At 42.2% G+C, this 15,553-nt stretch overlaps 1 protein-coding gene across 6 annotated transcripts in view; it reads right to left on the bottom strand.

The window, feature by feature from the left end:
* The window catches only part of LOC114861302 (NACHT, LRR and PYD domains-containing protein 12-like), a 103,457-nt gene that overhangs the window by 72,455 nt on the left and 15,449 nt on the right, over nucleotides 1-15,553 (bottom strand). For 5 of the 6 annotated variants that reach the window (XM_055511356.1, XM_055511357.1, XM_055511353.1 and 2 more), the window contains one exon: nucleotides 13,972-14,145. In XM_055511356.1, coding sequence (XP_055367331.1) covers nucleotides 13,972-14,145 — 174 coding nt within the window. Of the gene's footprint in view, nucleotides 1-7,679; nucleotides 10,205-10,841; nucleotides 11,016-12,387; nucleotides 12,562-13,971; nucleotides 14,146-15,553 lie in introns of those variants that run through there. The other variant, XM_041072128.2, reaches the window with a different exon arrangement.

Raw genomic sequence — 15,553 nt, 5'->3', positions numbered from 1 at the left:
CATATCACAAGAATCATTATATACAGAAAATCAAGGCACAACTGGAGCTGTATCGTTGTTTGAGAGGCGGAAGCAAAAGATGCAGGAATGATATTTCATTAGAACAGAGAAGGCTTTAGGAGATACACTTTTAATGATACTGACCTGTACTTATAAATAAAGGTATGTGTATACTCTCAGAAAAAGGAAACAGAAATGTAGCATCTCTAGAGAGACCTGCAAATGGCTGTCCACCAATGTTTACCATGCAACCTGACAACTGGAGAGGATCTGCAAGGAGGAATGGCAGATCCCAAATACAGGTGTGAAAACTGTGTTGCTTCGTTCCCAAAAAGACTCATCACTGTATTAGCTTCAAAGGGAGCTTCTACTAAATACTGAGCAAAGGGTCTGAATACTTATGACCATGTAATATTTCTGTATTTCTTTTTTAATAAATCTGTTTTTTTTTTTGACAATATGGGGTGCTGTGTGTACATTAATGAGAAAAAAAACTTAAATGATTTCAGTAAATGGCTGCAATATAATAAAAAGTGAAATATTTAAGGGCGTCTGAAATATTTCCTTATGCACTTTGTGCACCTGTAATGGGAAAAATGTTGGGGCTTCCTGAGCTGACCCTACACAACCTTTCAGACAGTGGATGAAAACTCCACTCTTCCAGGCCCTGACAATGATGATCCTCACAACTGTGTTGATGGCTCCGCCTCTAGAGACTCTGCTTCAGGCCAATGTGAAGTTGGGTATGGAGTCTGCACTTCACTGCCAGGACACTACTCTGCTCAGGCTGTAGAGTTGATCGCGCTGACTAGGGCTACAGTAGCAAACTAACAGAAGGGAAAGTCTGTTACCATCTGCACAGACTCCACATATGCTTTTGGTGTCACACTTTAGTGCTCTGTGGAAGCATAGGAAGTCTTTGAAGTCTGATTGCAAACCTATCTTGCATCATAAGTTTGCTGCTTTGCTGGACGTTGTTCTGCTGCCTACAGCTAATGCTGTTTGTAAAAGTCCATCTCACACTGTCAGTGACAACTTTGCTTTAAACATTTTCTACCTCACAAGAACGCAGATTCTTGCAGATGAATGGTTCCACCTGTAGCCATGGAGTTTGCTACACCTGGCATTGCTACACCCTGGTCTCACACACACAGTACATGTCGTTGGTTTTGTTTAATTGGATTGTCTGTAGTGTTTTTACTCACGCGCCAGATGTAATCGGGCTTCTTCTTCTTTTTTTGAGTTTACCAGCGGCTTCATCCTAATTGTTGCATTACCGCCACCTATCGATATCTCTACCCCTCATATTCTTTTTCCCACCCCAGTAACATTTAAAAATGTAAACAATGCTGTCATTCCACTTCCTGCTCCTCCAACTTCTAGCGCCCTCCTAAAACATATATCTTTGACTCCTGCTTCCCCCATACTCTTCACCATTCCTTCACTTTCCCTTCTATACTTGTCGCACTCCATTACAACATGTTCCACTCCCTCCACCTCCTCACAAAACTCACACCTTCTACACATCTACGTGTCCCCCCATCAACAGTAAAGTGCTATTCAAATACGTGTGCCCTAGTCTTAATCTTCTTAAAATGACCTGTTCTCTTCTACCCCGCCTACCTAGTCCTCCACCTGTGCCCACTTTCTTTTTTATTCTAGACAATTTTCGTCATTTATCTGTAGTCGGGCGTGCGTCCGGCATAACCACTATTTTTTGTTATTATTGTTTGGGCCCATTTGTTATTTGTGTTGTACTTTTTTGTTCAATGTTCCTGGATATTATTGTGGAGAATGCGTGTTATTGTGTAAACTTGTTTAAGGTGAATATTGTGGTTATATGTATAGTGTGCTAGCAGTTTCCAGAACCTTCTGGACAATGGTTCCTCCCCGTAGAAGGGGGGGCAAGGCCTATAAAAAGTCGGGCCAAACTTTAATGTAGGGAAGAGTAGAGTAGGTTTGACAGAGAGTGAGTTGGTTGGTGAGAATGATTATTGGAGAAAAAATAGGCATTAATCTTTGAACAGTTTGGTTTGTGATTTCCACCTTTAATTGTTCATCCTTATTATTCATGTTTTTGTTGAACCTGTGTTTTTTTTTGATCACCTGTAAATACTGCACCTGGTTTTTTGCATTGCACTTTGTGGGCCTAATAAACATACCAGCCATTATCCATTTGTTGTTTTTGAACGTTTTCCCACATCTCGAGTGAGCAGTCAGAGCTCACTCACCACAGTGTGAGCCAAGCGCTGCCTGAAGCTGCGCCAGTGAATCACGCTATCAGACCATACATCTACACACACATTCCTGAAAAAAACACACACACAAACAGCTTCGAGTTGCCGACGCTTCACATCACGGGAGTGACAGTGACTCAGACGACATTGGGAGGAAACCTGGCGGTAAAAACAAATCCGAAGTTTCTGTGTGATCAGCTGATCACAACCTGAAGGACCCCAACGAACTGTCAATGCGTCAACACACAGGTTGAAAACAATATACAGTAACTGGTCAACAGGACCAAGCAGATTGTTACAAGACTCCATAGTCCAAAACGTGAAGTTAGAGAATCCAGCAGTCACAGCGGTCATAAAGTGTTTGCTTGGGGCTAGAGCGGGCGACATTGAGTCTTATCTTAAGTTCCCGTCTTTTTTTTTTTTTTTTTTTTTTTGTTCTGTCCAGCAGTTAAGCAAGCAGCATATATTACGCTGAATGCCATATTGTGATGGACAGCTTTGCTTTAACAAGAAGAGTATATATAGAATATATATACTCTTCCTGATTTATGGTTTATTTAATGGTTTATTTAGCTAATCCAAAATGTGTGTGATGTTGCTGTGTTGGTGGACAGGTTAGGTTTCTGCTTTAGGGTGTGTTTGCGGGAGGGTGGGGGGAGGGGGGGGGGGTAAGGGGTGCAACCAGCTGCTGAAACCAAGCAAATCTGTTAAGTAAACAATCGGAGCAAAAATAAATAAATAAATAAATAAAATAAATAAATAAAAAATAAATAAATAAGAAGCATGGATGTACCTTAGGCTAACACATTCATAACTAAACAATTTTTGTGCTTGGGTTTACCTTGGAGATTAATACTAATACCAATAATAGTGCTAAGGTATGTGCACATACTAATACAAACATATACATACAATATACATACATATGTGCATTATTATACATATCCCATACTACTTAATAAAAGTCATGACATACAACACCACAAATTCCATATTAACACATTATTCATATTGGTAGTGATAAGTATCAATAATACTTACAGTTGGATTTGGAAAGTGTCCCACTACAAGGTTAGTAAGGCTGTAGCTTAACATTATTCACCCAAAGGGTGAGGCAGACGTTGGTGCATGAACAATGCCACTTGTGGAAGCCAGGGTGATGTGAGGGGCTCCGCCACTACGCCCATCCAGCAAGCAGAGGAAGGAATCCCAGCAGCCAGGGAGCCCACACACCTTCAGTTCCAGGAGGGCAGGTGTTGCGACCCAAGCCGCCCACACAGAGCCCCCCAGGCAGAGCTGCAGCAGCCACAGAGACAGCACCCGAGGCCAGAGTGGGCCACCGGGGGTCAACGCTGTCCGCCCCATGAGAACCAGGGGCAAACACTCCCCCCGGCGGGAGGGTCGGCCTGAAAGAGTAGAGCCCGAGGACCCACGGTCCGTAGGGAGCCCGCCAGAAGATGCCCCCGCGCCCAGAGTGGGGCCCGCCCCCAGTCCACCACCCCCACACGGGCGGAGTGGGGCCTACCCCATCGGCCCAACCTCATCCCCTGGCACCACAGCGGCCTGCAGCACAAGGCCAGCAATTGGTGGGGGTCAGCAGAAAAAAGACCACCCAGGCAGACGATCATCGTACCCCGGGCGGAAAACCGGACCCCCCACACTCCAAACGCACCACACGCTTACAAACTCACACAAACACAGACGCATACACCTAACCACACGTACAACACACATCATCACATCAACACACACTGCCACAAACTCTCTCACAACAAACTAGTCAATCATACGTGAACCAATGCACTCTCAGATACATTCTCGCACCCACACCATTCGCTTGATCACATCCGTGGGGAGGGTAGGTCTCCGGCCTGCCGTCCATGTGGCCCCAGGCAGGGACCGCAGCTCCTCCCGAGCCCCGCCCAACTCCCCCAACCCGGGGGAGGCAGAGTGCAGTGGAAAAGGCACCCCAGAACCCTGCAACCCAGCTTGGACATGAGTGTGTGGAACTAAAGTGCACTGAAGGTGGGTGACACCTCCAGGAGCACAACCGCTGTCTGACGGTGTGTCCCCTGAACAGTGCACCCCCTCACCCTAAATGTCTTTTCACAGTTAAAACTGGGTGGTGATCTCTCCACCAGGGCCAGTGGGCGAGGCCACAACTGGCCTCAGCCCCAGGCCCCAGTGAAGGAGCCCACCCCCGGCCCTAAATTTATGTGTATGAGGAACTTTGGGAGATTGTCAAATCTCCGAGGGGTCCAGCAGACAGAGCCATCAATGTGAAGGATTCGTCTACTGGCCCCGGCGGAAGGAGCCCCCAGATTCCTGAACGAGTGTGTATGACTAATGCAATTAAAACTGCAGAGCATCCCACTTGGGTGGGACGGAACCACTTCCTGGTAGCCCCGGTCCCTCCATCAGCAGGACGCCCCTTGCAGACCTACAGGTAAGTGGATGAATGTGGAGAAATGTAGTTGGGAAGCAGAACACCAGGGTACGCAGAGCCAGGTTCCCGACTGGCTCTGCTACCCATCCCACCGCCCCTGCAACCCCCAGCCAGGAAGAGACAGCCGAGACCCAGGGACCGCAGTACTACTGCCCAGGCGCCACACGCAGCACAGCCAGAGCCATCCTCACCCTTCTTTCACACTTACCCATTCTCTCGCTCAAGTATGCCCATACTCGCCCCGTGTGGTGCTACACTCAAACCTACACACATGCTCTGCGGTATATATGGTTTATGATTTATGCTCTGCAATTAATATCTTATGTTTAGTCTTACTTCTGTTTTATGTATTCGACATTTCACCTACATTGTTCAATGGTTGTCTCGGCCTGATAGACTCTGGACTCTAGCTCCGAAACCCAAGGCCGGAGAGTTGTGTCTCTCTGTCTGTTGAGACTTAGCGATCCTCCCTTTCTGATAGTTGGACACCATCGATGCAGGTGTGAGAATGTAAACATCTCTACACACAGCAACAGGTTAGATGGTGCATGGAGTCTGATTGGGCTCCACAGACGTTCCACTGTAGTCAGACAGATGGGTTAAAAGGCAGAAGCAACTTGAGGTTTATGGCTTTCTTTGCATCACTCTTTCGTGGTGTGTGCACTGATTTTCCCAGTTGGTTTTTGGTTTGATGTGCCCGATCAACATCCATGTTTTTGATTTGCTTTCCCCATTATTTTTTTTCTTTTATTTTTATAATAAATCACACAAAAGACAACTCTCTCATCTGCCTCTTTATGGGACATTTCCACCACACAGGACACCCAAAAAAAGAAAAGGTTAAATAGTAAATGATCTACATTTATGTTGCACATTCATACACTTATTTTGGTTCCCTGACATGCCATAGAGATATACTTTATACCATTTGTTTATTTATATTAAATAGTAAAGTGGTTACATCGGTAAAAGTAGTATGGAAGTGAAATACACAACATTCTCAAACGTTACAAGGACAGGTTACAGGAAGTTATTCACTAGTTAGCGTGGTCGCAACTTAATACTGTGTAACAACTATATGGGGTGCTGAATGTAAAAGGAGCACCTATAACTAGTTTTCTCACATTTAACTAAATGACACAACATGTTTTCTCACATTTAGTTAAATGTGCAAAAGTTTAAATGTAAATATTAAATCCATCCATCCATTTTCCAAGCCGCTTATTCCCATATGTGGGGTCACGGGGTTGCTGGAGCCTAAGAGGCAGGGTACACCCTGGACGGGTCACAGGGCAACACAGAGACAGACAACCATTTACACACACACTCACACCTACGGGCAATGAAGAAAGTCAGGAAGTGTGGGAGGAAGCCGGAGAACCTGGAGAGAACCCACGCAAACATGGGGAGCACTGTTGCCTCACAGCAAGAAGGTTCTGGGTTCGATTCCCGGAGGCGACCCTGGTGCCTTTCTGTGTGGAGTTTGCATGTTCTCCCTGTTTTTGCGTGGGTTCTCTTCGGGTTCTCCAGCTTGATTGGCTTCTCTCCATTGCCTGTAGGTGTGAGTGTGTGTGTGAATGGTTGTCTGTCTATGTGTTGCCCTGCGATGGACTGGTGACCCGTCCAGGGTCTCGTACCCTGCCTCTCGTCCATAGTCAGCTGGGTTAGGCTCCAGCACCCCCGTGACCCCGCATTAGGGTAAGCGGTTTAGAAAATGAATGGATGGATGTTAAATGTAAATGGTAAATGTTAAATGTTCGCTGAGTGTAAACTGAATATTCATGAATGTGCAAGTAGACTCCACCCCTACCCTCAAACAGCGCTGGTCTAAGATCAGAGACGCGAACTCATATGCCTCAAACAGTGTGCGCAAACCCCGCCCACATCTGATCTGGAAACTTTTGTTTTTAGCAGAAATATTCTATTTAAACCTACTTAACTCCCCATTAATGGTGTTTACGACAGAACAGCAGTTTGAAGCTGAGCCTCAGCCCGCACACCTGCCGTTACAGCCCGTTCAATCTCCGCTAACGGGAGGGAGTCGGAGCTGGCGGCCATGATGGCTTCGACTTTAGGTTTTTCTCCAGTATTTTCGTGCACCGATCCAGAGTCAGATGTGGGTGGAGCTATGCGTACTGTTGACGTGTTTGAGTCCGCGTCACTGATCTAGGATAATAGGGGGTGTAGGTCTACTTAAATATTCAGTTCGATCATTTAACATTTAACATTTATATTTAACATTTATATTTAACATTTAGATTTACATTTAACATTTAGATTTATATTTAACATTTAGATTTACATTTAACATTTATATTTAACATTTAACATTTAACATTTACATTTAACATTTACATTTATATTCAACATTTATATTTAGACTTTTGCACATTTAACTAAACGTGAGAAAACATAATGTGTCATTCAGTTAAATGTGAGAAACTAGTTATAGGTGCTCCTTTTACATTCGGCACCCCATACAACTGGCGAGCGCAACTTGTGCGGCATCTCTGGAACACGACATGGTATTGAAGGAAGATGGCGTATAACTATATTGCAGCAGCCCAGACTTCCTGGTTGCTGAGCATTGTGAGCATCGGATCTGCGTTCATGACGAAAGTGGGCGGATGATCCGTTGTTAGTATGTATGTGAATTAGTTCGCTGACATTTGCCGCAATGGTTACTGTACATCTTACGATTTATTTTTACACATACGTAACTATTTTGTACTTTAGCTAGGGTAAGCTAGTACTGCTGTGTTTATGATTGCACTGTTTGTTCACAGAATAACAGACCAAAATAACCAGACCCAACGACCAAATTAAAGGTCCTTCACTCTTTAATGGGAGTGGTTATATGGATGTGATGTTCCAGCAATAATTAGTCATACAGTCTAGCTAAATATCTTACAAGAATATCATGAAATGGGTGATTTATTTTACTAATTCCATACAAAAAGAAGAACCTATATTATATTCATTCATTACACACAGACTGATATTTCAAATGTTTATTTCTTTGTGGTTATTATAACTGACAACTGAAAACCCGAACTTCAGCATTTCAGAAAATTAGAATATTAGTTAATACCAATACAAAGAAAGAATTTTTTAGAAAAAAGCATGTACAGCACTCAATACGAATGAGTTGTGGCTCATTTTTGAGTGGATCAGTCTGTGGCACTGCCTAGGTGTTATGAGCTCAGGTTGCTCTGATAGTGGCCTTCAGCTCTTCTGCATTGTTGGGTCTGGCATATCGCATCGTCCTCTTCACAATACCACATAGGATTTCTAGGGGGTTAAAGTCAAAGCTCTGGGACGGTGTGCAGGTGCCAAGTCCTGTTGCAGAATGAAAGGTGCATCTTCATAAAGTTGGACAGCAGTGCGATGCATAAAATTGTCCTGGCATACGGCTGATTTGATCTTTGACCTCAGAAAACACAGTGGACCAACACCAGCAGATGACATGGCACTCTAAACCATCGCTGACTGTGGAAACTTTACACTGGACCTCAAGCAATATGGACTCTGTGCCTCTCCTCTCTTCCTCTTGACTCTGGGACCAAAGGAAATTCATCAGAGAACATAACTTTGGAGCACTTAGCAGCAGTCCAGTCCTTTTTGTCTTTTGCCCAAACACACACACACTGTACTCAAGTCAATCACGTTTATTGCAGACATGGCTACATACTTAGCCCAACACAATGCATTCCTCTACAGAAATCTTAACAGTCCTTCACAATAAAAGTCTTTATGGCTTTAACAACAATGTCTGCTGTTACAAAGGGAATGAATGATCTTCAGGGAGCAACCAACGTTTCTCAAAACTATTATCTTATACACTTATATAATATACTAATATAAATATAAGCATAATCCTTACACTACAAAATAATTCCCAAGTTTTGATTTGACTGTGGGGCTTCAAAATTAAAAAAAAAACTTTAAAATATTTAAAACACAAATGGTACTTAACTACTTAATAGCGTTATGGTAACTTTCAATACACAATATAATTGTAATAACTTAGATGACAATGTATATTAAAGCAATGACATCACCATAAAAAGGTTTACGGTATGAACCCAGTGTAATAGAAATTGTAAACATGGTCTTAATACACCAGTAAATAAGTAATTTCCCGTATATGTCGCAAGATTCCCCATATGTGGCTCGGTGGGTACAGTAGATGTCGTGGCATGTGCCATAGATACAGCAGAATGTGCCATAGATGCCGTGGCATATGCTGTAGACCCGTGGCATGTTACGGAGATGCCGTGGCATGTGTTGAAGAAGCCGTAGATTTGGTGGCATTTGCCATGGCCTCTAATGGCAGCTACCGATGCCGCAAATTGCCCTCACCCTTACTGTGTTCCTGATAGACATGTTAGACAGCACAAAAGTCCTTACTGCTGCATTTAGAATTTCTGGACGTGGACGGACACAATGCTCAATTTATCTCAAACGGTCAAACATGGCATCATCAGTGTGAACACACTGAAGAGCAATAACATCCCGAACATTTTAAAAATATCAGCTAAACAACTAAACTAAACTTCACTCATGTCTGCCATCTCTAACAACCCCTCACAGGTGTCTAGGCAAACAACTCAATGTGAAGAGATACTGTGAAGAGATCAGTCAATGGGTGACAGACAAAGTCATTTTACTGTAAAACGGCATAATGAAATAAATACGGCACTTGGGAAAAAAAGCATTATGCAATTAAAAAACAATATTGGAAAAATGACATTTTGAAATAAAAACTTCTGGATTTAAATAAAAAGGCAGATATAATATTTTGTATTATTGAAAATTATCATTATGAAAGAGCATTTCATAATAATGAGCAGATGTTAAAGAATAATGAAACATATTTTATAAGAATAAGCTTACTTTGGAAAATGTTTGTGACTATTGCATAATTTTATGGTCAGTTTACATAATTGTCTCTCATTTGTGATGTGGCAATACCTACTGATGGCAACATCAGGAGAAAGGAGCATGAGAAACTAGAGAAATACCAAGGGCTCAGAGAAGAACTGGAGAAGGCTTGGAAGGTGAAGGCCACAGTGGTGCCTGTGGTGATCAGAGCACTGGGGGCAGTGACCCCCAAACTGGAGGAGTGGCTACAACAGAGCCCTGGAAAAACATCAGACATCTCAGTCCAGAAAAGTGCAGTCCTAGGAACAGCAAGGATACTGCGCAGAACCCTCAAGCTCCCTGGCCTCGGGTAGAGGACCCGAGCTTGGAAAGCGGATGAGACCACCCGTGTAGGGTGAGAAGGGAGTTGTGTGTATGTGTGTGTGTGTGTGTGTGTGTATATATATATATATATATATATATATTACTGCACACACTCATTCTGATGGACTGGACACAGAGCAGCTGGTCTCAGATTGGTCCAGACAGGTTCTGGGTTCTTTGTTAGTCAGTTGTGGATAAAGCTCTGCTTCCAGTGACATGGACCAGTCAGAACCTGCTGCTGCTGCTGCTGCTTCTACATCTGGATTATTTCCAGCTTTAAAGAGAATGGGAGAGAAGAGAGCAGATCAGTGAGTGTCTACAGAGACTTCCTTCCTCATCTGTTACACTCAGGACAAAGAACAGCAGGACTTCAGCCGTGTTCAGAGGTGCAGCAGTGTAGCAGATCAGCTCCCTTTGAGCTCATTTTAATGTCTTGGCCTGAAGCATCAATTCTGCTGACTCTGCACATGTCACTCCAGTCCACAGTAAAACAAACTGCTGAGTCATAGCTTTAGAGACGACTTCCTGTTAATCAATTACAGAGTCGCTGTGTGGTGACCAACATCTTCTCTGTATTGAAACATTAGCTGACACAGAAACATTGAAAAGCTTTGGCGCAAACTAATGACAGAAGGACACAGACACAGATGTCATGACTGAACTTCAGCAGAGGTTCTGCTCTGGACCAGCACCACATGGTTACTACATGGAACCATGGTTCTATCAGCCAGACTGATCTCAGAGCTGTGACACACACATAAATAGCTGATGTTCAGTAGATAAAGTTGATGCTACAACACTTTGATGAGTGACGACCACCGTTTCACTGGAGCTTTACAGGAAATACTGGATCTCTGCTGTGACACTTACTGAGTTTAGTCCAATATACACTGAATCCAAGCTCTACTGACCTCAGAGTCTGCAGTTGAAAGTCTGGACTCTCCATCAGGTCACAAAGAGGCTTCATTGATGAATCCTGCAGGTAGTTTACGTTCAGGGCCAGTTCTGTCAGATGTGACGGGTTGGACTTCAGAGCTGAGACCAGAGATTCACAGCTGATCTCTGACAAACAACAGCCTGTCAATCTGAATAAAAAGGAAACCATTCAGTGTCTCATTGTATCTTCATAATTTTCTCTCAGGTGCTTGAACAACACATTTATCTACTTATCAAGATTCATCAATTTGTTCCATACTTAATTTATTTTAATATTTATTACACAAGTACTGTACATTGCAACAAAATTGTCTCTATATTCAAATCATCCACTGGGAAAGCAGCAGATTTTCTGCATCTTAGGCTGATAATGTTAAGATCTAGACCATCAAAAATGACTGATTGGGTCTGTGAGGATTTGTAGGACTTTGTAGTCAGAACCAGAAAGAACCAATATTTAAATCAAAAGGAATCCCTTTAATCAAATACTCAAAACATGATTATACAAACCAAAAACACTCCATAAGTAAAAGGAAAGTAGGAAACATAATCAGGAGGACAAATAAAGAAAGAAATAAACCTGAGGGAGACGACCTATGGCGAGGAGGAAGAAGCTAAGAAGCTATGGCATTAACAGAAAGCAAAGGAGCTATGGCTTGTGATGGCTAACTCTGGCTGTACATACTATGCACGTTTTGTCTAGTTTATGGGTAACATGGGTGAAAGCAGAGGGGAAAGAAGCCTTGTCAGAAATGGCAGAACACAAAGCAAGTGCTATATACTACTGCTTATAAACACACAAATAACCAGAAAAGAGACATATCACCAAGTATTGGACAAACTACTGAAACAGAAAGAGGAAACATAGAACCTGGTATGGGGAACAGAAACTGGAGTGCATGGAAGTCATCTTAGCAATCAGCATGTGTAAAGCAGTCCTTCCTTGGCAAACAGAGTCTGTGCTGGGTCATTGTTACTGTCTGTCTTCAACCTGACAGGCTGGGTGAGTATTTAAAGGGAGAGCAGGCTAGGTACAGGTTTGTGGAATTGACTTGATTACTGAATGGATCTACTGAGTAGAAGACAGGCAGCAGGCGAGGTCCAGAGCTGGGGGCATGGCATCAGAGAGAGTGAGGGGGCATAAAAAATGGCTGGCAGAACCAGCCCAGGGTCCTAACAAATAAGACCTCTGCATTGAGCCTCCAGGCTTCATGGAGTTTCGATGCAGAGGAAAACTGTCTAAACACAAACTCTCTAAACACAAACTTCAACGTCTCTGATGTTATTGGTCAAAGCCTCAAACTCCAGTTTCTCTGTTTTTCAGATCATGGTAGTGGTACAGAAGGTTTGTGTATCAACAGTTTGGTTCTGCTGAGCAGAGGTTTCTCTCCTGCTCTGTCATGTGTCTCACACTCACTCTCTGAGAACATGTTGAACTCAATAATCGTCTGAAGACAAATGTCAATAACATAAACACATTAAACTACTATGCTCACACAAAACTAAAACATGAAGTCTGACCTCAGAGTCTCCAGTCGACAGCGATGACTCTCCAGGAAACCACACAGATGCTTCACTCCTAAATCCTGCAGGTTGTTGTCACTCAGGTCCAGTTGTGTCAGATGTGATGGGTTGGAATTCAGAGCTGAGACCAGAGAATCACAGCTGATCTCTGACAAACTGCAGCAACTTAATCTGAATGAATAAACAGTAGACAACACAGACAGACAGTAAGTATAAAGAGTCAGTTGAAACCATTCAGTGTCTCATGGTGTGTTTAGAGCTGAAGACGCTTCAGAAAGTAGAACTTTAAACCCTAGAAGGTCCCAACATCAGAACAAACAGAATGCAGGTTAAAACAGTAAAAAAGACTCATGACTAATGAATAATGTTAATGACAACATGCCGCTGCTTCAGCTCAGATATTGTGACTTCACCTCTTCATGCAATTCATGTTGCCTTCCTGTTTAGACTAGTGTGTAATCAGCCTAATGAGTTCTACTTGTTATTGGCTCATCATATGCTGTATGATTTTTAGTTTGTTTATTCAGTTGCAACATGTAATCTGTGGTTCTGTTTTGGCTCATATTAAGATTTATTAATTTGTAGTCTGTGCCAATGCTGTGTTTGCTACACGTGCTTCTGTGATTCTGTCTTTCATTTAGTAGTTCCATTCTGCATCTTTTCCACCTTTGTTGTGCTATCTAGTAATGTGGATAAGTTTCTAAATTGTATACTTACACTTTACGCACAAGTTGTATACTATGTTTGTATCCCTTCTCTGTTTGTTCTCAATTCGTTTGAGATATGAAACTACTTAGTTGTTAATATACATTTACCTCGTTATTAGTTTGCTTAAGCAGTAATTCTCAGTTCTTTACCATTATGTTTGGTGTTGATTTTTTCCCCTACTTCACAGTGATCTTAGTTTTAGTTTGTTATTCTGTATGTAGTCTATTGTAAGTTACTGTTTATTCTGGTTTGTAATTAATTATCAGGGCTTTATTAAATTCCTAAACAACTAAGTACTAGTTTATGGGACGTGACCTTGCGGGTCTGAACATTCTGCACTTGCTAGTCCTGACTAGGCTTAGAATGTGAACAGCTCAGAAAAGCTTTGCTTGTGTGTTACATTATGTATTACTTCAACTCTGCAGCTTCTACTAAAGATCTCAAGAATCCACTCAGGTTCTGGACACATGACACGTTTAAAGCAACATACAGAAAATGTTCTATTGAGGGAAGGACGTCGTCAGAGAAACCTTTTATAGTGAGGAAATTTTAATGGAGTGAAATTGAACGAGTCAAACAAATAGATCTAGAACTTCTGTTTACGCCATCTTGGGTTTGAACAGAACCAATGTGATGGAGCCTTAGAAAAGTGTTTTGATACATTAAATTTTTATTCTCAGTGATAAAATAAAATAATGAAACGGTTCATTAAAAAAAGTGAGTGGAATGCATGGAATCCACAGAAGAAGGAAACAGACTTTACCATCAAAACCCTCACAGTATGGATCAGTAGAAAATCAGCCTCATGTGTCAGCACAACAACAACGTTCGCATTACATTAAGCTCACACAGAGCTGAAACATGGAGTCTGACCTCAGAGTCTCCAGTCGACAGTGACAACTCTCCAGAAAACCACACAGATGCTTCACTCCTGAATCCTGCAGGTTGTTCCAGCTCAGGTCCAGTTGTGTCAGATGTGACGGGTTGGACTTCAGAGCTGAGACCAGAGAATCACAGCTGATCTCTGACAAACTGCAGCCACTCAATCTGAAAAATGATCAAAGATGAAACAGAAAAAAAACAAAGTCTAAGTCAGCTGAAACCATTTAGTGCCTCATCGTGTCTCAGGACTTTCTCTCAGATTTTTTAGCAAAAAAATAAACTAAATAGTAGGAGGATGGGGTTTTGGTGGTTATTAGCAACTTTGTATATTACCAAATCACAACAAATTTATCTAAAAGCCCTTTACAAGGTAAGGTTTAAGACCTTACACAATTAAACCCAACAATGACCACAACATTGTAATTAATTACAATTTGACAGCAAGAGTGGACACGGAAAAACTCCCTCTCTAATGAGGAAGAAACCTCCAGCAGAACAAGAGTAAATGTGGGCGCCATCAGTTGGCCTGATTTCACCAGATTCAGGATCCTGAGAGGCGGAATATCCAAATCAAAGAATCTAATCACTACCAAAACCCAATCCTACCACTATTAAGGTAATGCTAAAAAAGCAAGTTCAAGCAGTTCAAATAGAAAATTATTAAATGATTTCCAGCTTTGGGCAGGTCTGAAGTTTGGGCAGGTCTCGCTTCAAATGACGTGAGATAATCCTATCAAAAGTCACCAGCCAATAGGAAGCCAGGGCTGCTGACCAATGAGATAACACTTATTTTTCTCATGCGGAAGAGAAGCAAAGAGAACCTAAAAGGAACATGGTGATGGTATTTTTGTTAACGTTAATTGAAATCAGTAATGTGACTTATTATGGAAATTATGAACATTGCAGAGTGCTTACTGTGTTAATTGATTAAGATAGCTTAATGCAAGTGGATACAAAGCATTAATGGTCCTATGTGTTTTTTATTTTGTTATATGATGTATGTTTGTCCATCTAGCTCTTACTCTAGTTTGAGCAAAAAGAAGAAATAAACAAACATCAGACCATAAGTAAAACTGTGATTTTTGACTGGACGCTACAATGTTATAAAATAAAATTTGATTATGTTTAAACCTGTTTAGCACAACTGCTTTACTTCATTTGAGCATGGGGCCTGAAGCAGCACCCGTTTATTATACTGGAGGAAACCGATGCATTGTTTCAGTGAGTGTGGAAGGTAAAAGGGGAGATTAGTGATCTTTGGAGTTAACTGTGAAATCCGACATATTTTCTGTCCAAGGTGACATGATTCTCCAGACAAATGCCAAACAAATGTTTCATTCGACTCCCCACACTAGCCGCAGAAAGAGGTGAGACGAAACACGAAGAAATAAACAAATCACTAGTGGATCTGCACAGAGAAACTGCTGTTTGTTGCCGTTCACTTCAGGTGATGTCTGTCCTGACCCTGAGACCGCACACAATGAGCTGTAATAGCAACTGATCACTTTTCAGTCTGACTGGTAAATTAGTTTAATAATCTAAAGCTGGTGCTTACAGTACATTATTGGTCTTG

This window comes from Betta splendens, chromosome 9, assembly GCF_900634795.4.
Source record: "Betta splendens chromosome 9, fBetSpl5.4, whole genome shotgun sequence".
NCBI classification, from domain to species: Eukaryota; Metazoa; Chordata; class Actinopteri; order Anabantiformes; family Osphronemidae; genus Betta; species Betta splendens.
Note: the sequence above shows the minus strand (reverse complement) of the source record. Positions and strands in the feature narration are given on the sequence as shown.